At 45.5% G+C, this 25927-nt stretch overlaps 1 protein-coding gene across 1 annotated transcript in view; it reads right to left on the bottom strand.

Moving 5' to 3' along the window:
* Positions 1-25927, bottom strand: part of ADAMTS3 (ADAM metallopeptidase with thrombospondin type 1 motif 3) — a 187677-nt gene that overhangs the window by 33077 nt on the left and 128673 nt on the right. The window contains 3 exon segments of the mRNA XM_065405119.1: positions 366-522; positions 2357-2440; positions 20641-20840. Coding sequence (XP_065261191.1) covers positions 366-522; positions 2357-2440; positions 20641-20840 — 441 coding nt within the window.

Below are 25927 nucleotides of genomic sequence, written 5' to 3'. Positions count from 1 at the left end.
ACACAAACTGATCAGATGAAATCAGGAAGTAATTTCTCCCCATGGTACAGTAGTGCACACTCAGCAATTTGAGGGTTTTATACCTTCCTCTGAAGAATCTAGCCTTGGCCATTGCTGAAGACTAGATGAACAACTAGCCGGCTCCACAATAGAGCACGCTTACACTTCTGTACATGCTTTTCTGAACAGGGACTGACTTAGGCACACGCTCAAGTTAAACACTTGCTTAAGTGCTTTGCTGAATCATAACCTATGCTCTTTTTTTTTTTTTTTTTAAGATCAATTAACACAACTTTCAAATCTTTTCCCTTTCTTTCATGCATTATTAAAAAACAAATAATTCTGCTACAGACTGGTTGCTTTACCTTGCATACCAGCAGGCCCAAAATCTTGCCTGGTTAAAAAAATGGCATGATCATGGTGCTCAGAATGATTGGGATCCGACTTCTGTTGCTGGTAGGCCCAGCGGCAAACATTCTCCAGGCTTCTTGAGGGGTTTCCCCTTTCAATCAAGCTGACGGACTAGAAGAGAGTAATAAATTAGAATCAAGAGCTTAGTGGTGCATTCCCTGAACTTGGCATCAGGACATTTAAAACAATTATTTTCTCTTAAGGTTTGCCTATGAGGTGAGTTAGTGAATGGCAAGCCAGGGTGCAAACCTATGGCACACTAGCTTGTTATGCACTAACTCACCATTTGGACCGTGCTACAGTGCACTAAAAGTTCTGTAGTGTATCAAAGCGCACCTTGGAGCTTTTAGTGCACTACAGCAAGGGCCAGAAACCGAGTTAGTATGCGGCAAGCTAGTGTGCTGTAGATTCACAGTCTGGCTCGTCACACACCATTTGGACAAGCCCTCAAGGAGCTCCTCTCTGAGCAATCACTCTTTTCACTCCTCCCCAGCTCATGCCAGCCTTTTGCCCTACATCTCGCACGTGCCCCTTCTGGTCGAGTGTGTCTCTGCAGTCTTTAAACAGTCCCAGCTCTGGTGTTGGGCCATACCCTGAGGGCTTCCTCCCTGGAGGCAATGGTTTTCCCCTCTTGGTCTGTTCTGGCCACAGCTCTGCACCTGGGCCACTTAACAGATCAGTTCCCCTTCTAGGGGTTTATCACTGTCCGATTATAGGCCACTTCCCCAGTTGCCTATGGGAGGCGGGGGACCCAGGCCTACACACTACTCTGGGTCCCAGCCAAGGGACCCTAAGAATAGCAGCCATGCGCCACCGTGTCCTGTTAACTAAACTGTTTTCAGTTCCCTGGGCCACTTCCCCGTAGCCCCAGCCTTCACTGATGCTTCACCCTTGGCTCAGGGCTCCTCTGTGTTCAGGCCCAGCAGTCAGCCAGGAGCTTTTTCTCGCTCCCCCAGTCCCTGCCAGCACTGAGCTGTCCATGGTGCTGCAGTTCCCTCTGCCAGGGACTGTCTCTGGCTCTGCAGCTCCTTTTTATATGGCCCTCCTGGGTCCTGATTGGTTACTCCCTACAGCCTCTCTGATTGGATAGCCTTTTGCAGCCTCCTCCTGATTGGCCTCCTCCGTCTCTCTAGGCTGCTCAGAGGACTTCGCTCCACTGCTCCTTTTCTGGGATGGGTGTGGCAGGTCCCTGAGGCCTCCAGCAGGGGGCCTCTGGTCATAGTCCACCCCATCACACTCGGGCGGCAGACTCTGATGAAACAGTCTGCCCAGAGGGGGTTTGCAATGGTACAAGGCATCTGCAACCCATTCTGTCAAGGGCGCTCTTGTGCCCATCCCTAAAGTAGGTGGCACTGGCAAGGGAAGGACATAGACAGAACACATATTAGGAGAATCTCCCATGCAGCTGGGCTCCCATAAAGACTGTTCTCTCCTGGGGGCATATCTCTTCAGTCATAGCTGCCACCCAAGTATTAAGGAGGATGCAGACTAAAACCCCCAGCACCATGTGGGTCAAATCAAGCCCAGCATATGTAGCGTGAAGCAGAATTTAAACAAAGCGGATTGGTATCATAGGAGAAGGATATACTTCATAAGGAGCATTTCATTGGCTTATATCCTCCCAGCTTGGTAGAGACAAAAAGTTACCCTCATCTTCCAGCTGTTGGCGTTTGGTGAGAAATGAGTCAGGAAGGAGCACCAAGGACAGTTGTGTCAGCATCACAACAGGTGCTCTTGTACACAGCCTCAGAGAAGAGCATTCACCAGATTTGGGCGGAGGCAAACAGGGGAAGTAGCTCTCAGAAACTGCCCTGCTACTGCCTGCGGTGCAGGACCCCCGTCTCCACTGCTGCCAGTCCAGCAGCACCCACCAGCACCAAATTAACTGACACTGAAATATAATTGTGAAGATTAAGATGCAGAACTCATTGAAATGCCTTTTTACCTTTGCATATCCCAGCATTATCATTCGCACCAGCACCACATTTATGTGGACACCAAGGGATTCATCGTGGTAAATTTCGTTCACCTAAGAATGAGGGGAAAATAAAAGATAGATAAAACAAATCATATAGAGAGAATATTAAAGTGCATATAGAGTTTTATTTGCTCATAAGGAAGTAGAATTCAAGTCTTAAAATGTTTCTATGCACATTACAATTCCAGTTGTAACAAACCTTCTCATAGAGAACTTGATCAAAACCAACTGATGTCAATGGGATGGCTACAGTTGACTTTAATGGACTTTGTGGCCCATAGTGAAATTGTTCTTGAAGAAAAAAAAAAGACTTTACTAAGTTCTGAACCTGCAAACACTTAAGCACATGCTTAACTTTACTCATGTGAGTAGTCCTATGGAAGTAAATGAGATTATTCACATGAGAAAAATTAGGCATGTGCAGGATTGGGGCCTATCAGAGGGTATCACCGAGGATATTTTTTATTTTCTTTATTTTGATTTAAAACTCACTGATGGATTTTAAAACAAGTAAAGTTTGCAATGATATAAAACAGTTACAGTCCACTGCCATAAAAATGGTTCATGTCACTCATCACCCACCAGTGAAAAAAATCCATCAGCTGCACCTCATATCCCACAACCGCTTGGTCCCCAAGCATCTTATAGAATAGACTGTGTATAATTCATATGGCACAAAACACCCCTAGGTATATTTATTATTATTTCCTGGGGCTTTCCATCATTGTCAGAGTGGCTCTTCTGCTGCCCCAAGTTTTCTCTCCCCTTCCAGTCCACATGGAGATCTCAAGCGTGCCATTTGTACTGAGGATGAGTTCCAGCATCTGTCCCCAATTGCTTTGTCTAGCAAATGTCCAACATAAATTAGGACATATGCTTCGGATTACTACATGAATTGGGAAAAAGCGCGCGCGTTTTTCATTTATTTAAAAAAATGCACTTTATTAAAATTCTACACCCAATGGGCCAAACCCCACAAACCTCACCCAAGCAAATCCTGTTAATGTCTGCGTGAGGTTTTCCCTCAGTAAATACTTCAGGATTCAGCTTACTATCTGCTTCTGTCTGGAGAAAGACATGAAAAACTAGGCAGCAGCCCTACACACACTTATGCATGTGCTTAATTTGAAGGGTCTGAGGAGTCCTGCTGACTGCAAACTAAGCTTAAATGCAGTGGGAAAAGGACTTCCAAGTCCCCTAAGTGGCTTTGAAATTCTCAGCTGGAAGTTTTAAAGTCAACAGCATTGCCGAGAGAGAGGCATAAGCACTGCACCACAGCTGGTCTATCACTGATACCCTCAAATATCCTCCATTTCGCTAAGTCAACATGTTCCATTTAAAAATCCTTTAATAGTATGAAAACATACAACATCTAAGCATTTTAGTTGGGGTTGGTTCTGCGTTGAGCAGGGGGTTGGACTAGATGACCTCCTGAGGTCCCTTCCAACCCTGATATTCTATGATTCTGGAAGATGAGTTACTATATAAAAACAACTTCTGTCAATCTATGCAAACACCATAGGCACCAACTCTGTGGATGCCCTGGGACTGGAACAGCCATGGAAAAAAATAGTGGGTGCTCTGCACTCACCAGCCACCCGCCGATCAGCTGTTCGGTTGGCCCCGCCAATCAGCTGTTCGGCAGCAGGCACTCAGGGGAGGAGGCGGAGCAGGGGCAAGAAGAGGCGGAGTGAGGGTGGGGCCTTGGGGGAGGGGGCAGAGTGGGGGCAGAGCCTCGGGGCAGAGTGGGGACAGAGCATCCACCTGGAAAAATGGAAGTCGGCACCTGTGGCAAACACCCATCCAAAAGTGAATCTCCTGATACCACAAGACTCCAGTTCCAAAAGGCAGTAGCTATTACACAGGGAAGAAGTAGTTGCATTGCTCTTAAGCACCCTTTGCAAAGCAATTTATGAATCTGCACAAAATGCCAAATTTTGCTCTTGGAGGACTCTAGGTGGGAGCTGCACTCAAGGGCGGGATTTTGCCCTAATCATTTCTTTAGAAAGCTCATGCTCCAATATGTCTGTTAGTCTATAAGGTGCCACAGGACTCTTTGCTGCTTTTAGAAGAAACACTCCTGTCCATGGTTAAAGGTAAAAGAGGACAAAAATTTGGGGACATGTCATGAAAGGGATCGAGAATTATATAGGTGGGTCAAAATCTTCTTTTTTCCTGAACCAATGGTATGTCTGGGAGTGTGGGGGGAGGAGGTCAAAGGAAGTCTTCTCCCACAGGTACAAATTATGGGTTAGAACATCTGCAGATCATAAATAAAGTTACTCATCCTCCTCAAATGAAATAAATAATATGTTATGGACTAATTGGTGCAAAATAAATAGCAGTGCTCAGAAGGAGATTGGTATATGTGTTCATAATTAAAGAGGTTTTTTATAGTCAGGCTAAAAAGAGACATTCCTTGCACAGGGGAAAAGAGTGCCATTCAGCGTTGTCCCATCTGTGGGACCTGGCTCAAATATACAGTATGTGGTTCTAAAAAGCAAGACCTTTTAGGACCAGCTGAGAATGAATTGTTGGCAATGCACACAACTCACATCACCTGCCTTATGAAGCAGTTATTGAGGAGTTCAGGGATTTATTTCTCATATTCTCTCTCCTGACACGATGCAATATTATAACTTCCACAATGGATTTTTGTAGTGGAACAAAGAAAGTGTCCTAGTTTCACAATCACTGATAAGTGCACCAGCTGATAAACATTCAAGGGATCAACAAACAAAAAGTGACTCATGCCCTTATGCCAGGAGGTACAGGCCTCCCTTCGCTGACTCTAGTACTGGTGAAAAGTTCTGGATTGACCTGGAGATGCAAGACCTGTATTTATCTACAATATAGATTTAGCACAGCCTGCGATAGTGCAAGATCTCCTCCCGTGTCCCTCTAATGTACATTAAACTAACCTGAAGACACACCTGGAAGGCTGAGAGATTAGTTTGAGTGCCTGACCTTTCTGCTGAGTCTGTCAACAAGAGTAATAACTAGTGCCAAGCACGGCAGTGGTTTTGGTCATGTAAAACCAGTTCTCTAGGAAGTGGAGTTTTCTCACAGGCCACCAAACACCCAGGAGAGACTAATCTCTTTCTAACATTACTGTTGGGGGTGAGAGATAACCTAGACACCTACAGATGAGAGACTGCTTTGTCCCATCACTAATTCTTGGATGCATCATCCATGTCCCTAGAGCTTGGGAAATGTTAAAGCCTTTAAAATGTATGCAGTGCTGTTGTAGCCGTGTTGGCCCAGGATATTAGAGAGACAAGGTGGGTGAAGTTATACCTTTTATTGGACCAACTTCTGTTGGTGAGAGAGACAAGCCTTCGAGCTTATTCACAGAGCTTTTCTTCAGGTCTGAGAAATGTACTCATTTTAAAATGGGGCACTTTAACCTGTGGAGGATCCTTCTGACATATTCCTAAAGAAATGTCATACATACATCACTTCACACTGATTTTCCAGGTTTCCTCACAGTTATTTTTCCTGTGGAGTGGTATCTTAGTCCACGAGCTGTCTCATTGAAATCACTGGGTAAAGTATTACTCCACATAAGCCAGAATGGCAGAATCTGGCCCTTAGAAGCTTAGCAATAAAGAGCCAGGTTGAACCTTTAAAATGTGTGCTTATCAAGGGGCAGCAGTAGTTCTTTCCCCAGGAGCAAAGCAGGGAGGAAGCTGTGATTTGCCACATGAGTTGCAGATTACTTCCCCCTCTGCTTTTGTTCAAGTATTTAAAAACAAAACAGGTTAGACGGATTGTAGCAGCAATATAAAGGGTCCTCCCAAAGCACTACTTGCTGCTCAGTACTGGGCCCAGTACTGGGATCAGAACCAGGCAGTGCCTGGATGTCCCATGCCTCTCCAAAGACAAAGAACAGGAGCATCTCATGTCTGACTTAGAAACCAGTGGGAGATTCCAAAAAGGCCACTGGACTAGTGGTGGGCCCCAGTGACTCCCTGACCACCCACTGGAACGTACTCCCACCGAAGGTTCCTTAGCAGGGTAGTAGTGCCTTAGTGGAGAGTAGTGAGAGTTGCCACACGGCTGGGAAACACAGGCCCCAAACTGATTGAGAGTCGGATGACTCTCCGTCCACTGACCCAGGAGGGGCTGCTCCTGACAGTGCTTGAGACCGGTGCTGAGTTGCAGAAGGATGCAGTGCAGCCAACGTTGCAGGCTTTCCCCTCACCCATACCAACGGACGTGCAGTTTGAGGCAATGGAGGTTGACATGGTACCAAGCGCTGCACTGATGTTGCTGGCGCCCCGTCTGCTGGTACAGAGAGCGTGGTCTCCTGCACCCCTTTTAACACTGGCACTGAAAGGCTCAGCAGATCTCTTGCTGCCACAAGCACCTCCGGCGTGGTCAGTACCGAGATGGTCTCGGGACCATATTGTGCCCCCAGTTTAGACGTAGAAGATGCTCCCTCAGATTCTGGACTCACTGCCACCTGCCTGGGTGCCGGGGTCAATGGTGCCAACTTCTGCGGTGCCACACAATAGGAGTGCTTAAGTCTCAACTGCAGTCTACTCTTATCCCAGGCCTCAATGACTTTGGTGTGGTGACCCTCACCCCTGGGTGGTTTGCTTAGCGGTCTTATGCCTCTTCTTAGGCACTGGGGAGGGTGAGCGGTGTCAGAACTCAGAAGGAGCTTGGAGATGACATGTTCCACTTGCAGTGGTGACACTAACACCGTGGACACAGAAGGTAAGCAAGAGGGGACTGAATACAAGATCCTGTCTTTGATCAGTGACATCAATTCCTGTTCTAAGCTTTGTACAGTAAATTGGGATAATTGTTAATCTGTTGATTAGATTTTAACATCCAAAAATATTTAATAAATTTCAACTGGTATTCTATTGTTATAAGTGCGATTCATCGCGATTAATTTTTTTGAGTTAAGTACGACTAATTGACAGCCCCAGTGTATATTTATCTGGAATCCACTTTGAGATGCCCATTTCCCTCTGTATGAGCTGAACTTTGCTAAATTAAAGCTGACTTTTTTCATAGTTATCATGGTACAAACACTCTGAAAGCTTGGAAATATACGATCAGCCCGGTGGTCCCCAAACTTTTTAGGGCCACACCTCCCCTTACCTCTGTCCTTGCCCCCAGAGCCGTGGCTCCTGGGGGAGGGGAATGTGGACGGGGTAAGAGGGCCAAGGTTGGGGGCAGGGCTGGGAGCCATGGCCATGGGCAGGGCTGGATCAGAGCTGGGAGCAGAGCAGGGCTGGGTGGTTCCTTCCTGTCCCCCGTGGCAGCCCCCGAACAGGAGATGCCTCAAAGTTTGGGAACCTCGGGACTAGCCAGGCTTCATGAGAATATTACAGAGAACTTCTGGTGCTGCTTGACATGAATGCATCTTAGTCTGAGCTGTGCCCAACAAGCACGTTCAATTAAAAATGGCAGATAAGCACCCCAAATGCCTAGTTTACCACCTCTGTAGTCTAAGAATAGTTTGTGGGCATAATGTAAAGAATGCAACATATGACTTAAAAGTGCTGCCTTAGCAGGATTTTCCCTACCATGCTACTAGGAGCTCACATTCTCAGAAAAGGCTTCTCCATGAGAGAGAGGGTTAAAGTGCTGGATTGTCATGTGAACTCTACACTAGCTGTTGAGGAGGGAAGCAGACTCTTGACAGAGAAATGCTTAACAAAATTAGGGAAATCCTAGTATCAGTGGTACAGGGACTGATCTCCACGGCCTTGCATTTGTGTAGTCATTTAGAGCAGTTTAAAGAGAGAGTAAAATACTCGGTGTTTTACATGCACTTTGCACAGGTGAACGACAGGTGGAAGGCAGTAGGAAAAATCAGCCCCACCGTATTTTGTTATCAGCTACTACTCTGAGTAATGCCGACTACCCCCTAATATAATCCATATAGAGGCCCCGAATTTCTGGAGTTGGAAGAGTGAAGGGTTTAGCCACTTGAGTGTCTCTTGAATTCTCAGCGGTGCCCGGCCCTTAACATGGATTACAGCAGCTTCAGGGCTGCCCGAACTTTCACTGCTATGACCCCCCAGGGACTGTCTGACAGCTGAGAACAGCGGGAGGAGAGCGAGTTCTGGTTTTGCCCCTTCTTATTCCTGGCAAACCCCCTAAACGGGGGGCTCGGAAGTGGGCCTGAGCAGAGACACTTCAAGAGCTCTACACCAGCAACGGAGTTCCCCTTACACCAGGGTCCATTTCCAGTCCCTTTACACTGCTGGAGCAATAAAGGAGCTAGGGTGGCAGAGAACACCAAGCCCCTAGTACATCTCCATTACTGACCACCTCCTTGCCCACTACTCTTTTGGCTTACAAGTCCCGCTGTGTACCCACAGTTTTCCTGGCACTGAATTCACAAGTCTAATCTCCTTATATCTCACCTCAATAGTTTGGGCCACCTCCAAATTATCAAAGAGGTGGGTGACACCTCCCACTCCCCAACTTTCACGTTCCTCCCAGGTGAAGCAAGGCTATACTGATAAGACAGGTAAGGCTCTCGAAGAACACAGGCCTATCAGTGGTATCTAACATTGCATTAACCTAACACTCCTCTTTCTGTCTTCACTATACCTGTTAGGGGGCGTGGATCTGTCTTTAACCCTCTGTTCCCCAGAACGAAGATGTGGCCTAGCACCTAGAGCACTAGATTGGGGCTCAGGAGAGCTGGGATCTATTCCTGGCTCTGCCACTGGCCTGGTGGGTGACCTTGAGCAAATCACTTCCCCGCTCTGTGCCTCAGTTTCCCCATCTGTAAAAAGGAGGGAATGATACTGGCCTTTGCAAAGTGCTCTAAGGTTGACTGATGCAAAGCACTCAGTAAGAGCTAGATATAATTAACTACCAGCCTTTCATCCCTTTCTGCTGTGCACTCAGACTCCGATTACTTTTCCAATAATCAACTTACTCTGAGGTTACATTCTTCCCCTTTCTGAAGGGGACTGACTATACGGAAGAAATTTACAAAAGTAACGGTGTTGAAGCATTCCTACTTCTGGGCACTTACGACCAATTCCACTCTGGTTTAAACACCTGTTTCCTTTGGCAGCTTTTGTCTGATGACTTGGGAAAACCCAGTGTTAATGACTTTCAGTTCTTGAACTGTAAAAACTATTGGCATTTCCTCCATATCCTCAGATTCCTTTCAGATAAAATACTGACAATCTCGCACAGAAAGCTATGGTAATTAATTAATAGGGTTAACTAAAGGATAGTTGGTGATTCATAAATTGATTGATACCATCATTTAGCTGCCTCAGTACAGCTCATGGCATTATGACATTTTTAAGAGGTTTTGACCTAATGTTCCTCTCCCCACCATCCCTACTTGACAGTTATTAATCACCGAATTAATACAAAAGGCCAAAGTTGACCCTCAGTTGCACCCACACAATGCCACTGGCTTCCATGAGTATGAAACTGATGGCAGAACTGGGCCCACAAATATTCAACCCAAGAGTTTCCACAGTTGTGATGGATCATGCATTGTACATGGGTGAAAAACCAGTGAGATGACCCTGGGACTCACTCCCTTTACCATGCTGGTCTAGTACATGTACAGGACAACACTGTCCATTTTTAGGAAGTTGGCTCTGAACCTGGGAGAGCTGCACAATATAACCAAGTACATTAGCAACAGCAACCCCCGTGCATCACCAGAGGGGATGAAGATATGATTACAATGATCGGGATTAAACTTCTGCTTCTATGAGACATTCCACTTGGTTGTAAGTCTGCCCATGTGTCAAGTTCAGAGTACAATACCCCACAATGCTGATCAAGATGTGGAACTATGAAAAGCAAAAGCAGAGATTTTTTTCCCTAAAATATTACATAATATCTATCCATCTCGTGCTTACAAAAAGCCTGGCTGAGAGACAATATTTCAAGGACTTTTAGTTACTGAACACAAATGCCTTCCTTTTCAAATTGCTATACTTTTAGGGCTTTAACCAAAGACTATTGAAGGCCATGAAAAAACTCCCATTGAGATTTGACTTCAGTGAGGTTTGGATCAGGCCATCAGATGCTGATACTGCAAACACTTACACATATGTGCTTAACTTTAAGACACAAGTAAATCCCACTGAAATCAATTATGCACGTGCATAAGTGTTTGCAGAAATGGGCTTTAGTTTGGTAAAAATTTTGCAGTCTTAACTAAATTATGAAGGAAAAAAATTGAAGTTTACCTGAGCAATTAGCTGTAGAAAGCTACACTGGTGTCCTTGTATGCATTATTTTCAACACTAGAGTCTATTGTAAGTGAAGTTTTTATTGCAATTTCCAGTTTCACCAGCAAGTTGATTAAAAGGTTCTTGTAACACTATTGTATCTTGACCTATCAAAAACTTGACTTCAAAGACAAGACTATTTAAAAACTATCTCTATATTATAATACAGTGCAGAGTCACAGTATTTTGTATTATTTACGTAAAACTTTACGGCAATGGTAAACATTTTAGTTAGATGTATTCTGTATTAAAAGTACATTACCAGCAGATGGAGCTATTTACATTATAGAAAAGATGAAACTTGAAACTGTTTTGGGATATTAAAATCTGTTTACAAAAAGTTAAATATGTTTGGTTTAGAACTAAAAGTCAATGTTCTGAAGGCATCTCAAATTAATATTTATTATGGAAAACAACAGAACAGAGATTAGTTTCTGGAGTTCATTTGTGCCAACAATGCACTGCTATGATTGTTGCTGTAAACAAAAAGAATAAAAATGAAGAGATTCCTTAAAACACTTTATATTTAATAATTAACTTCACAATATCATCTAACTAGCAGCTGAAATTAAGATGCAGAAGAGATGCCAAGGTCTAAATATGCAACTTATCAATATTGCTTATTTCAAGAATCCACATCTGGTAACATAACCAGAATAAAACTCAATCACCCATCAGGCAAGTTCACATTAAGGGTACCTAAACCACTTGATGGTAAAAATGAACCCAGGCAAGCATTGTAGGTTCTGCTAATTTAAGGAAAAACTTTGTTACTCACTGGACAAATGCACTAGTTTTTCATCTCAGGAGACCCAAATCCTAATTTGGTCATACATGTGGCAAACTCTTCCTAGTTCTTATGACACATTTCTCTGCATCACAAAATACCCACATACGTCAGCATGACTGGGAGTTGCTCCTCAGGAGAAGTCTGGGATTGGAATTTCAGAACGGTTTCAGCTCTGGTACATTGGCAGAGCTGTGAGGAAAAGCTTGGATTGTACCTGCCTGCCTGATGTCTGGCTTTACCCATTCACTACCACTAGACCTTACTTTCACAAGCAGCAAATGTATACAAAATTCCATATAAAGGAATGAGTGCTGAATGGAATACTATCCTTTAACTCAGGAGCAAGTGGGCAAGAGAACATATCAAGGGCACGTGTCCTCCATGCCGGGATGCTGAACAAAAGAGGGAAAGGTAGAACTGAAAGTATTTATTGGGCAGGGGCTGGAAGTATTGGGCAGTAACTAAGGGAGAGGTGCCTTAGGTTGCGGGACCCCCTTCTGCAAGGATATCAAGCACTGAAAGAACACAGGCTACCATCTCGGTTCTGATTTAGTTACATGGGCTCCTGCGACATGTTGCTATTCTGCAGAACACAAGGTAATCCAGGTTTTCCCAACCACTGTTCTGTAGGTACAAACTTAGAAAGCCGATTGTCCTATTTTACAAATAAAAGGGCAGAAGAGTTGCAAGTGTACACGACTGTCTCAACACAAAGCAAGTAGAAGGCAGAAAATTTCAAATACATCTGATAACAGGAATATTATTTATTCTTTAAAACCTATGTACTGAACTGTGGGAAACTGTCCAATGAGGTGTCACAAGGATTAATTACCCTTTTTAAGCCTGGTTTTAATTACTTCTATATTATCTGATTTTTTTTTAAAAAGTACATTAAATTCAAGGTTGCCCCTTTTCCACTGTAACACTACAAGCTGTGGTGAAACCTGACAGTGAAGAAAGGAATCATCAGTAAGGGCAAAATAATAATTCAAAGAGACCTAAGGCAGGATTTTCAAAAGCACTCAGTGTTGATCAGTTCCCACTGACTTCATTAGGAACAGAGGATTAGGAACCCACACTGAGTACGTCTGACAATCCCAACTCTAGAAATGAGAAAAGTATTTGCGCAGGAGATACAATTAAACTGAGCACAGAAAAAAGTCCTTGCTAATACATCTATGGAACAGTAACCAACAGTTATTCAGGAGGAAGGAGATACTTGGAATGCAGCAAAGCTGATAAGGACCCAAAGTTGATAATTACCTCCAAAATGGGGAAACTGGCACACACAAAAAAGAGTCCATGTGATTTTGGTCAGAGTACACAGAAGGTCACACCACTGACCAAGGAGTTAGTGCAAAAAAATGTGCAAAATAATATAAACCCAGACAAGTCAAAATCTACTTAAAGGTTGCTCCCTACAACTTGAAACCCTGCATGTATATCGTTCTGATCAGTTACTTTAATACAGTGATACTTATCATAAGTAACCAACCACAGAGTAGCAAGGATCAGTTGCCTAATAGAGGAGGCCTCTAATTACATATCAAACAAAGTTGTATTGAAAACCTTAAGCTACTTCAAAGTGCTTACTTAAGATAACTGCATTTGCTGGTTGCTGGAAGTGATCATTAACGAAGGTTTCCCTGTTCTGTATTTCATTAACTACAAAACAAACTCTTACTCATTTCAACATCTAAATGTACCCGATGCCCTAAAGATCTCTTTCCCCTTGTTAACAGGGTTCTCCTATGTGGTGTGGCGGGAGAGCTCACCAATGTAAACCGAGATTCCCCCTTCAGAACATTTCTGAGACATACTAGGATATCAACGAAGAATTAATTATGAAGCATCTGGAGCACTGACCAAATCACAAAGTCTTGTCATAAAGCATTAAACAAACTAAAGTTAGTGAAACAGCTAATATGGACCATGTTTCTCCTCGTTCAAAAAGCCACTTCCTAGGGTATGTGCAAGATCGTAAGGTCCGTGAAGTTAAATCAATTAACAGTGTGCTTGGCAGAATATCTGTTAAAGGCTGTCAAACAATACATCCTTCAGCATAGCTCCTAGTCTTGCTTCCCATGTCAGTCTCATGCTTATATGCAGCAATCACCCATTCAAGTGCTGGGCAGTGTCTGGCTCCAACGGCCTTGGATCAGCCCCTTACTGCACGAGTGCCCTAGGAGGGAAGAGCTTCCTCTCCCTGCTCCACAAAGCAAGGCAGTACAACACCATCAACTCTCTGAGGGACAGTGAAGGTGAACAATTCACTCCTGCACCAGACAGCACACTATGGGCCCGGGAAGGTGTGATCTGAAGGTTAAAAGGTGTGACCCTCATCCCCAGCCAGTAAGTCTGTAAATTGCTGTCTGCAGCGGACAGTAGCTAGGGTGACCAATGCTGCGTTTCAAAGGAGCAGGAAGAAGCACTTCATCATGTAGCTAGGGCTGCCGACACTGAGCCGTCCGGACTCTATATAATTCTGCTCTACTCACTCCCACACGCTAATTATGGCTCCTACCGCGAGGGGGGGATTTTGCTGGTCAGAGGTAGCAAAGACAACTGTACCAATCCAATTAAAATATTTTGCAGGTGTGTCCAGTTCACTTTTAAACACTTCATGAGAACCACACATGCAATATGGGCCTGATTCTCCTCTCACTCGGCGTACATATACTTTATGTAATCCCATTGGCTTCCGCGGACTTGTACCAGTGTAAGAGAGAGGAGAATCTGGCTTAAAGGCCTTCAATACAAATTTTGTACCAATTTTTGATGAGTATATTATTATATAAGAAATAATATTAAGAATTGTTATTTACTATGAGAGAATATTAATACATTCAGGGGGAAATTTGGGTGTTCAGTGCCTCTAAAAACCAGGCTGTATAATACTTGCCACTGCTAACATAGTGAGTCAACGGCAGAGCCTGGATTAGAACCTAGAGACCAAATTCTTTGCATTGACTTTACACCAGCAGATCATTTGGCCCCAGAGCTTTTGGCTCCCAGCCCTGTGCCCAATGCCACTTTTTTGTGAACACATCTGTTCCCGAGAGATTTCCAATCTAGTTTCTAAGCAAAGAGGTTTGTATAAACTTCAGATAAACATCCAACCTTCTAAAGGTTCCTTTAGCTGAACTGAATCTTCAGATCCTTGGGCATTATTGGTCGTGGGGCCCACTACTGAGAAGTCTTTTGATTCCCCTCCTTCGGAGGGAAGGCTCCCAACCATTTTATAAGCAAGCTGTGGTCAGGCCTTACTCAGACAAACATTTTTGAATTCTAATCACATCACCAATTCTTTCCTTCAGTTGCACTTCCCATTTTTAAGGAGGGTCATTGGAAAGGTGGTTAGAGGAGTGGATTTCACTGTTTCTTTGATCTCTTCTCAATTCTATTCACATCTGAGTATTAAAGTGATGGCCAAATTCATCTTTAGGGTAAGGCAGGTGCAGCTCCATTAAATCAATGAGGTTGTGCTTGTTTATTCCAATAGGGAAGATGCATTTTTCATAGGCTTAGAATGGTTCACGATCATAACCTGCCACCTGTTAAACAGAACACTCATTTGTTTAACATGTTTTATTGGGTTTTCCTTTAAAGATGTGTTGCTGGAAAGGACTTGTAGAGACAGGTATTGTCATCATGACCTGTGGTAAATACAATAAATGAATCTTTACAATATTTATGGTAGTCCTATGAATGCGCATAATCGTGCTAGTTGTCAAAACCTAGATTCCTCTTTGGACAGGTCAAAAGGGCACAGGATAGAGGATTTTCATAATTATTAATCTTAGGCCTGGTCTACACTAGGCTTTTATGTCGAATTTAGCGCCGTTACATCGAATTAACCCTGCACCCGTCCACACCACGAAGCTATTTAGTTCGACATAGAGCTCTCTTAAATTCGACTTCTGTACTCCTCCAAAACGAGAGGAGTAGCGCTAAATTCGAAATGGCCATATCGAATTAGGCTAGGTGTGGATGGAAATCGACGGTAATAGCTCCGGGAGCTATCCCACAGTGCACCACTCTGTTGACGCTCTGGACAGCAGTCCGAGCTCGGATGCTCTGATCAGCCACACAGGAAAAGCCCCGGGAAAATTTGAATTCCTTTTCCTGTCTGGCCAGTTTGAATCTCATTCCCTGTTTGGACAGCGTGGCGAGCTCAGCAGCACTGGCAACGATGCAGAGCTCTCCAGCAGAGATGGCCATGCAATCTAATAGAAGGAGGGCCCCAGCATGGACTGATCGGGAAGTCTTGGATCTCATCGCTGTGTGGGGCGATGAGTCCGTGCTTTCAGAGCTGCGCTCCAAAAGACGGAATGCAAAGATCTACGAGAAGATCTCTAAAGCCATGGCAGAGAGAGGATACAGCCGGGATGCAACGCAGTGCCGCGTGAAAATCAAGGAGCTGAGACAAGGCTACCAAAAAACCAAAGAGGCAAACGGACGCTCCGGATCCCATCCCCACACATCCCGTTTCTACGAGGCACTGCATTCCATCCTAGGTGCGGCCGCCACCACTACCCCACCACTGACCGTGGACTCTGAGGATGGGATATTGTCCGCGGCAGGTTCCTCGTCGGACATGTTAGCGGACGGGGAAGATGAAGAAGGAGATGAGGAGGACGAGGCAGTCGACAGCGCTGGCACCGCTGATTTCCCCGACAGCCAGGAGCTCTTCATCACCCTTACCGAGATCCCCTACCAACCGTCCCCATCCCTTACCCCGGAGACAGAATCAGGGGAAGGATCAAGCAGTGAGTGCTTTAAATATCTAAACATTTATTTTTACAAGAACTAGAATATTTATAATATTAACAATGGCTGTTTATTAAAGTGCTTAAACATGTAAACAATTAACTGCAAAAAAACTGGAATATTTACAATCGTAACAAAGGGTTTTTCATGATTTGTCTGCCTTAGGCTCTTCACAATTTAGTCCCAAGTATTTAAAATTTTTTTTACAATGTCCGGTAAGTCATGATTATGCTGCCCAAGACGCTCCACTCTTTAGTCCCAGTGCACCTACGCGAAAATCCGGTCAATATGGCCGGGGATGGAGGCGAAATCCTCATAGGAGAACTCCTCGTAGGTCTCAAGAAGGTACATTTCCAGCCTGTTCATCAGGTTCCTGGGTAGGGCGATCTTAGTGGGCCCTCCGTGGTAGGACACGTTACCGCGCCACGACACCATCAGATAGTCTGGTATCATCGCCCTGCAGAGCATAGCGGCAAACGGCCCTGGTTTCTGAAGGCTTTCTCGAAACATCCTTTCCCTCTGGGACTCCGAGATCCTCAGCAGGGTGATGTCGCTCATTACGCCCTGCTTTGAATTAGGGAGGGGAATGTTAGTATTGGGACTGCTTTACAGCCACGCGGTGGAGGGAGAGGGGCAGCATACAGGGATCTTTCCCTGGAACAGCCGCGAGGGGGTGGGACAGGGGCATAGTTCATGCTGTCCTGATTGCTGGCAGCAGAGACTGGCATTGCTTTCAATGTGAAAGGAGGCCAGTGCTACTAGTACAGTTTTAAGCAGCCAGAAGTCTACGGCTTACCATGATTGCACGCTACAGAAGTTCAGGTGTCCTGCCACGCTTCTCAGATAACTGCAAGACCACTGCAGGACCCCAGGCACTGAAGGCGATGGCCGAAAATTCGACCTTGTCCTGAGTGCGCATGTGAGAGGTGCAGTGCATGGTCTTGTTCACAGAGAAAGACTAGGTTCTTTGTACACAACTTCATTTATCTGTCTCAGGAATTCACTCCATTTTTCCCATTCACACAGACACATCTGCGACTGTCTCCCAACCCAGCCTGTCAGCACACTCCCAGAGGCTAGCGCAGATTAGGAGGAGGAAGAAGAAGACGCGGGAGGACATGTTCTCAGAACTAATGAGCTGTTCCCGAGCCCAGGCAGCCCAGCAGACACAGTGGAGGGAGAACTTGTCCCAAATGCACCGAGCAGTCATGGAACGGGAGGAGAGGTGGCGTCAGGAGGACCAGCAGGCTACTGAAAAGCTGCTTGGACTTCTGAGGGAGCAAACGGACACGCTCCGGCGCCTTGTGGATGTTCTGCAAGACCGGAGGCAGGAGGACAGAGCCCCGCTGCGGTCTATCTCTAACCGCCCTCCCCCGCCACCAAGTCCCACACCCCCCTCACCCAAAGTACAAAGAAGGAGGGGCGGCAAGGGCCGTTAAAACTTTCAGTCAACCCCTGCAGACTGCTCTAGCACTAGAAGGCTCTCATTCCCCAAAATTTTAAAAGTCCTTTCCTACACACCTCACAGAAGCCCCCGTGCAAGTTTCAACCCCCACGTTTCATGTGTGGTTCATAATAAAATATTCGTTTCTGTTAATTACTGTTTCCATGATTTTATTTTGGAGGAGAGTCTGTCTGAACGAGGGGAAGGGGCATGGTAATTGGACAGGACAGTCACCTTTACCAGGGTACAGAGGCGGGGTCAGGTCCAGGATCAGGACACATACCCAGTGCAGTGACTAGTGACCCTGTTCAATCTGGGAGGTGGTTTTCGTGTTCTGGGGGGGGGGGGTTGCTCTGTGACTTTGTGGCGGGGGAGGGCAGTTACAGATCTAATGCATCACAGAGCCCCGCAGCAGGGGAGCTGTAACCCTCCTCCCCCTGCCAGACAGTCACATAGCCGACACATACACGCTGTCCCGCCCAGGAGGGCTGGCAGGCTCTGTTGAAACAACCAGTCCACCACTGCGGAACCCGTCATTCCTGGAGTTTAGAAGCATCATTTGCATCACAACAGTAAACCCGCACCCCGCCACAGTCTGCGTCCCAGGTTTAAAACATTCCCGCGAAAACAGTAATAAAGACAACGGTGTTCATTAACAAAACAGAACAGATTTTATTTTTTGGGAAGGGGGTGAAGGGGGTATGTAACTGGAGAGGATAGTCAACGGTAACTGGGTAAAGAAACGGTGGCAAGTTCAGGTTCTGAGTCCACAAACTTAAAATTCACTGGTGACCCTGCTCAGTCTGGAAACTGTCTTTCAAAGCCTCCCGGATGCACAGTGCGTCCCGCTGGGCTCTTCTAATCTCCCGGCTGTCTGGCTGGGAGTAATCAGCAGCCAGGCGATTTGCCTCAACCTCCCACCCCACCATAAAGGTCTCCCCCTTGCTCTCACAGAGATTGTGGAGCACACAGCAAGCTGCAATAACAATGGGGATATTGGTTTCGCTGAGATCACAGCGAGTCAGTAAGCTTCTCCATCTCCCCTTGAGACGGCCAAAAGCACACTCCACCACCATTCTGCACTTGCTGAGCCGGTAGTTGAACAGTTCTTTTTCTGTGTCCAGGGCGCCAGTATAGGGCTTCATGAGCCAGGGCATTAGCGGGTATGCTGGGTCCCCGAGGATCACTGTAGGCATCTCCACATCCCCAAGAGTTATTTTGTGGTCCGGGAAGTAAATACCTTCCTGCAGCCTTCTAAACAGACCAGAGTTCCTGAACACGCGAGCGTCATGAACCTTGCCCGGCCATCCAACGTTGATGTTAGTAAAACGTCCCTTATGGTCCACCAGTGCTTGCAGCACCATTGAAAAGTAGCCCTTTCGGTTGATGTACTGGCTGGCCTGGTGGTCCGGTCCCAGGATAGGGATGTGAGTTCCATCTATAGCCCCACCGCAGTTTGGGAATCCCATCGCGGCGAAGCCATCTATGATGGCCTGCGCGTTTCCCAGGGTCACTACCTTTGACAGCAGTACCTTCACGATTGCCTTGGCTACTTGCATGACAACAACCCCCACGGTAGACTTGCCCACGCCAAACTGGTTCGCGACTGACCGGTAGCTGTCCGGCGTTGCAAGCTTCCAGAGGGCTATGGCCACTCGCTTCTGGACAGTCAGGGCTGCTCGCATCCGGGTGTCCTTGCGCTTCAGGGCAGGGGACAGCAACTCACAAAGTTCGAGGAAAGTCCCCTTCCGCATGCGAAAGTTTCGCAGCCACTGGGATTCATCCCAGACCTGAAGCACTATGCGGTCCCACCAGTCCGTGCTTGTTTCACGGGCCCAGAATCGCCGTTCCACAGTATCCACAAGACCCATTGCCACCGTGATGTCCTCGGCACTGGGTGTCGTGGTTTCAGACAGGCGTGTGCTACTCTCGGAGTTCAGGTCCTGACCCCGGTGCCGTAGCCTCCTCGCCTGATTTCTATCTGCCTCAGTGAAAGGTCGATGATGAGCTGCGATGCGTTGACAACGGCCACAACTGCAGCGATGGTCACAGCGGGATCCATGCTCGCAGTGCTGTGGCGTCCGCGCTGTCACTGACCAGAAAAGTGCGCGAACTGATTTCCCGCCGGCGCTTTCAGGGAGGGAGGGCGGGAGTGACGGTTGGATGACGACAGTTACCCAAAAGCACCCTCGACACATTTTTTTACCCAGAAGGCAATGGCGGCTCGACCCAGAATTCCAATGGGCAGCGGGGACTGCGGGAACTGTGGGATAGCTGCCCACAGTGCACCGCTTCCAATGTCGACGCTTGCCCCGTTAGTGTGGACTGACAAAGTCGAATTACTGTCCTTAGTGTGGACACACACGTTTGACTTTGTAATATCGATTCCACATATTCGATTTAACTAAAATCGAACTACTCTCGTAGTGTAGACATACCCTTATTCCATTTTTAAAAATGGCTATTTTCCTCCTAGATAAATTGATAGTAAAACCAGAGGGAAGTCCTGAGGTCCTTCGCTAGCTCTTACTCAGACAAAGCCAACTGAAGTCAGTGGGGACTTTTCCGAGGCTCTGCATTGGCACAGGGCACTTCCTGCGTGAACTGATTTGTGGAATTAGGGCCCAATTGGTTATTTTGTGCATAGCAGACAGCTGCACGCAGGATCGATTTTCAGCAAGGGCCAAAGCTCAGAAATTCGTGGAGACTTGGCAGAAGAGGCATATGCCTGTAGAAAAGTTTGTGATAAAAAACGGATTAAAAGGAACGTCCACTGAAAAAGGAACCAACATTTTTTTTAAAAAAGGCAATAGATTCTGATCATACAGCAGATACAAACGACCCCGTAGAAGTCTGTGCAGCACCTTGCACAGTAAACCCCTGGTTCACAACTGGGATTTCTAGGTGCTACAGCAATACAAAGAATAAATAAATGAACACTGATAAATATTTTAAGGCTCATATTACATTTCAGAGGAAACGATGAGGACCTGTAATAGATACTCACTATGTTCATAAGGGTGAGGAGGTAGTTTTGAACATGTTCTTTGCCGTGGAATCGGACTACAGAATCATCCACTCCTAGAAGCACTTCAATGTTGTAGTCATTGTCTCCTGCATGCCTGCGTCGTCTCAGCGTTTCATTTAGCTGCTGCTCTACGTTGCTGTACATGGAATCCAGACCATCCAGTCCGCTGAGAAGAGACGCTACAGAGAAACAATAAGTTTTTAAGTATCAGGGGGTCGCCGTGTTAGTCTGTATCCACAAAAACAACAAGGAGTCCGGTGGCACCTTAAAGACTAACCGATTTATTTGGGCATAAGCTTTTGTGGGTAAAAAAACCCACTTCTTCAGATGCAACCCACGAAAACTTATGCCCAAATCAATAAATTTTAAAAATCTTTGCTTGATAAGCACCCTCCTGTAAATGGGGATACACAAATGTCATTCCTCTGGTTCGAATAAGTCCTGAGGAGGATGTAATTTCCAGCTCAGGTAGACGTACTTACGCTAACGTTCATCCGGTTACTGTGATAAAAACAGAGGTGTCACCACTGCGACTCGAGCAGCAGAAGGAGCCAGCTGCCCTTTGTATGATCCCATCTGATACCCTAGGTATGTACTCGGGGTGACAGCCTGTCCCCACTACCTGTGCTGCCATAGCTACACTGTGCAGTAGCTTGATCAAAGCTATGGGTAGGTCTACACATGCTGGAAATTACACCTCTAATTCCAATGTATCCTAGGTCCCAGGGGAGATGGATCAGTGGGCAGTGAGTTGGTGAAGTGATCAAAGGTACATGATAAATTCATCTGTCACGTGGCTCTGCAATTCGTCACATGGATCTCCCCTCCTCCCATCACCATGGTATCTGAGGGTGTGGCGTGAGAGGAGATTCAGGCCAATTTTTTTGTTTAAAAAACTCCGTAACCTGGAATCATTTTTCTGAAACATGAAAGCAACTCACAGCACACATGATGGTGCTGGGATGGTGTAATGGTTTTGTTGGCACTAGTCTGGGGTGGTTTGCGCAACTCACTTGTGGCTTCCTCACGTGCGAGTAATGTGGTTATGCTGAAAAAAAAATTAATCACTCCATCGTGTATTCCCTTACACACACCTTCCCCCCCTGCATGTGCGGCAGAACCTTAACCCTGCATTGGAGCAGCACTGAATACCCCCTGTCCCAAATTTCAGAACTGTCAAATTGGAGCACAGGGGAAAGAAGGAAGCATTTTTCTGACAGGCTTGTTGTTTTCTCTTTTAAACAGCAGCTCTTTGAAACTGCTCCAAAGAACAGAGCATTGAAAGTGTTTCTGGAAGAGATGGGTTAGTGGGCAGAGGTTCAGGTGAAGCAGACAAAAATGCATGATAGAGTCCGCCATAAGGGCAGAACCACCACAGGTGGTATTATGTGCATGGGCACCTACACACACAGGGACAAATTTTCAAAGTGCTCAGCACTCAGTAGCACCCACAGCACAGAGCTCTTTGTAAAATCCGATCCAGCAAGAGTAAAAAAATGCAAGGAATATGAAGACAGTAAGAGTTCAAGACCTCTACAAACACTGGCCACACAATATAGTATCAAATGACTGATGACTAGGACATTTCTGAAGTTAATAAACATTAACACACCTATTCTTTGTAGAGATTGTATATTTGCCAAAGTTGAATGTTTTTAACTCTACTGTTTAAGGCCCATACTTGTATGTTAGCCTTCTCAAAAAGAACAAAAGCTTCTACTTGATTTCTGAAGGAGGCATTGGTCTGAGCCAAGGTTTACAGAATCCTGTTGATTGAGGTTTTACAGAAGACATATTTTATAGTGCATCAGGCTTGCAGGTGCTTCAGCTAATGTCTGAAATCACCATAAAGGTATTTCTGCCCCCTCTTTATAGTAAAAAGAAACAACAATTGATTTTAGAAAGTTAAGGGAAGAACATGTCTTGGCTGACAACATAAAATATCAAGTTTTAGCCATATGGCTCCACCAAAATCAACCCCAGCAAATCCCTAAGTAAGAAACAGACCTATAGCAACTTATCTGATATCTCACAATGCAAGTCATGGGCCAAATCTTGCAGTTCTTACTCAGGATTAGATTGTTCCTGGCTCTGTGGCTCTGGCACAGTGTCTCTCCTGCCCCCATCCCTGCACGTATGCACTCCAGACAATCAGAGTCCCTACGCTCTGGAGATGGCAGGGAAGGACTGCGTCTTCTGAGAGTCCCCAGGGGTGCAAACTCCCTAGAGTGGGTGGAGAGAAGGGAAGGGGCATGTCACCTCAACTCTGGCCTGAATGTACAAGAGGAAGCAGAAGAGAGCAGGCTTTACTATCCCAAAAGATGGTACAGCTTTATGACCTATCTGTGTACAAGGGACCGGAGAAGAGATTGTGCTTCCCTCCCCCATTAGGCAAACAAGCTGGCCTTTCACATACTATTAAGGCAAGCCTTCCAATTAAGTCAATGGGAGTTTTGCCTGAGTAAGGACTATGGGATTCAGGCCATTATTGCTAAATGTGCTGGACAAGTATACTGCAGTTCATCTTGAGCAGTCATTAGCTGAGAATTCTCTCCCTCCTAAGCATCACAGTGGTTCAAATAACACATAAATAACTCTCCCCACACCAAACAGCAAGGTTTCCCTTGAGCTGTTTTCAGAAGCTGTAAACCATCACTGTGGGTGAGAGACCAGACCTGCAAACAGCTTTACAATTCAACCTCAAGTCCTTTCATTCTCAAGAATGCAAACACTGTGATAGCACACAAGTGGGAAATTCATACACGAGCTCCAGTTCTAGAAATTGCTTCTGCTGGCAAAGCGGCCCGTGAAACATCCAATGGAAATATACTCAATGTCATCATATCATTACGCCGGCTGCATGAATGGAATAGTCTGAATAATCATTTCAGAAAGAAAACTTTCTGCATGGTACAGCACCTTGGTTTGGCTGCTGCTTCCCTCCTTAAATAGGTGGTTTTGTGGTTAGGAGGAGGAGAATCCCTTTTTTGTGTGTATGTGAGCAAAAGGGCTGCTTTTCCCCCCTACTTTCCATACAGTGGATATACAGTATGTGCCATTATTCTCCTCATGGAGAATTTTTTTAGTTATGCAACCTCCTACAAAGCAAGAACAGACATCTCCCAGTCTAGAGAGACATCATCTTTGACAAGAATTGCAAAAGTGACTAGTGCTTTTGGGTTCCCAACTTGAGACACTTAAAGGGCCTGATTCTCACAAAATGCTGAGCCTCCCACCCTTTGAAACAAAACAGTGCACGGTGTCTGTCTATATGTTTCTCTGTGCTTATTTGGTTCTGTCTTGTGAATATATTTTTTTCCTGTCTCAGCGGGAGTCAGTATTTCTCACAGATCCTAGTTACTGCACGACTGCTCAACACAGGAAAACACCAGAAGGGAAAATAGTAGTCAATATGAAGGCTGAATTTGGCCATTCATCAGACAATAATGATGTAATGAGCATTGTGCTCTCTACTACACCCTCACCCTCCATCTCTGCGAAGCTTAAGACATGCATCCCCAGCGATGTCCTTAAATGCAGGCTCTGTAATTTGCCATATATTCTTTAAGAACCGCTGATGAAACATAAATCGTTTATACATTTTTCTCATTCGTTTCCCATGACCCAGCATTTAATAACTCAGCAGACAAGAAATGAAAGCAAACTCAGAGCTCCATGTATTAAGGAAAACCCTGTGTTTACTACCTTTGCGCACTACACTCATTGTCAATCTTACAAAAGACTGTTACGGCAAGTGTCACAGGAGCGTGATGTGTGAGCAGGGTGTCAGAGAGAGGGAGTATGTGACTGGGTATTCCATTCAGTAATTCTGTTTCTTCATGTCACAGGCCTTGATTCAGCAAAGCACTTAGTCGTGTGCTTAACCGTAGGCATGTTTGGAGAACCACTGAAGTCAATGCTTCAAGCTACTCACATGCTTAAAGTTAGACATATGCTTATATACTTTGCGGAGCTGGGGCCATATTTACTATCATTCACTTCTGCCCCGTTTGTTCAAGGCAATGAGTTCCTTCCAGGTCCACTGACTACAACAGGACTTGAGAGCACTCTGCACCTTGAAGGCCTGGGCCCTCTGTGGTCAGTACAGGAGTGTAACTGATGGCATTCCATTCAGTAGATCACAGTGACATTTTCACTACAATAAGTAGGAAATATCCAGGCTGCATTCTGAGCATTCTACACAGAAAGACACAGACAAGGGTTTGTATCCTGACTATTCCACTGAAAAAAAATATGGCCAAGTTGTTTACATTTTGGACTATACATCATATTGGAAATAATGACAGTGCTTTGTGAGAGCTATGCTTATTTTGAACCTAAAATGAAAAATATCTTCCACTTCACTTCTGTTTTGCCGCCTTCTCCCTTTATAAAGTTGGGATTTCCAAAAGACCACAGCATGTTGGGTTCCAAGCACTTTGGAAAATCTGGCCATAAACTGTCACAATGAGAGCCTGCTGGATGCTGAGCACATGGGAAACCTGGCCCAGAATACTCCCTGCAAGACTTGAATCGGTACAACCAACAGAGTATGTAAACAGAATGAATTTTAAGTCATGCAAATGTGGACATTTTTCACTTTTACAGATTACTGGTATTATTGACTATGTGTCCATTGTCAATAGCACTACTGGTATTCACACAATGAAAAGGGGCAAATTCAGTTTAGTATTTACTGCCCACAAACATTATTAATACGAGTTAAGGTTGACAGGCAGTGCCTCTCCAGAAGCTAGAAGGCAGCAGACAACGGCAGCTATTAGCATGCTCCTCTCTTCTATGGGCTGAGGTCCAAGAGGAAATGCACAATAAGAACATAAGAAAGGCCATACCGGGTCAGACCAAAGGTCCATCTAGCCCAGTATCCTGTCTACCGACAGTGGCCAATGCCAGGTGCCCCAGAGGGAGTGAACCTAACAGGCAATGATCAAGTGATCTCTCTCCTGCCATCCATCTCCACCCTCTGACAGACAGAGGCTAGGGACACCATTCCTTACCCGTCCTGGCTAATAGCCATTAATGGACTTAACCACCATGAATTTATCCAGTTCTCTTTTAAACTCTGTTCTAGTCCTAGCCTTCACAACCTCCTCAGGCAAGGAGTTCCACAAGTTGACTGTGCGCTGCGTGAAGAAGAACTTCCTTTTATTTGTTTTAAACCTGCTGCCTATTAATTTCATTTGATGACCCCTAGTTCTTGTATTATGGGAATAAGTAAATAACTTTTCCTTATCCACTTTCTCCA

The sequence above is a fragment of the Emys orbicularis genome, chromosome 5, assembly GCF_028017835.1.
Source record: "Emys orbicularis isolate rEmyOrb1 chromosome 5, rEmyOrb1.hap1, whole genome shotgun sequence".
Lineage (NCBI taxonomy): Eukaryota > Metazoa > Chordata > Testudines > Emydidae > Emys > Emys orbicularis.
The sequence above is the reverse complement of the archived record's forward strand: the minus strand, read 5'-3'. Positions and strand labels throughout refer to the sequence as shown.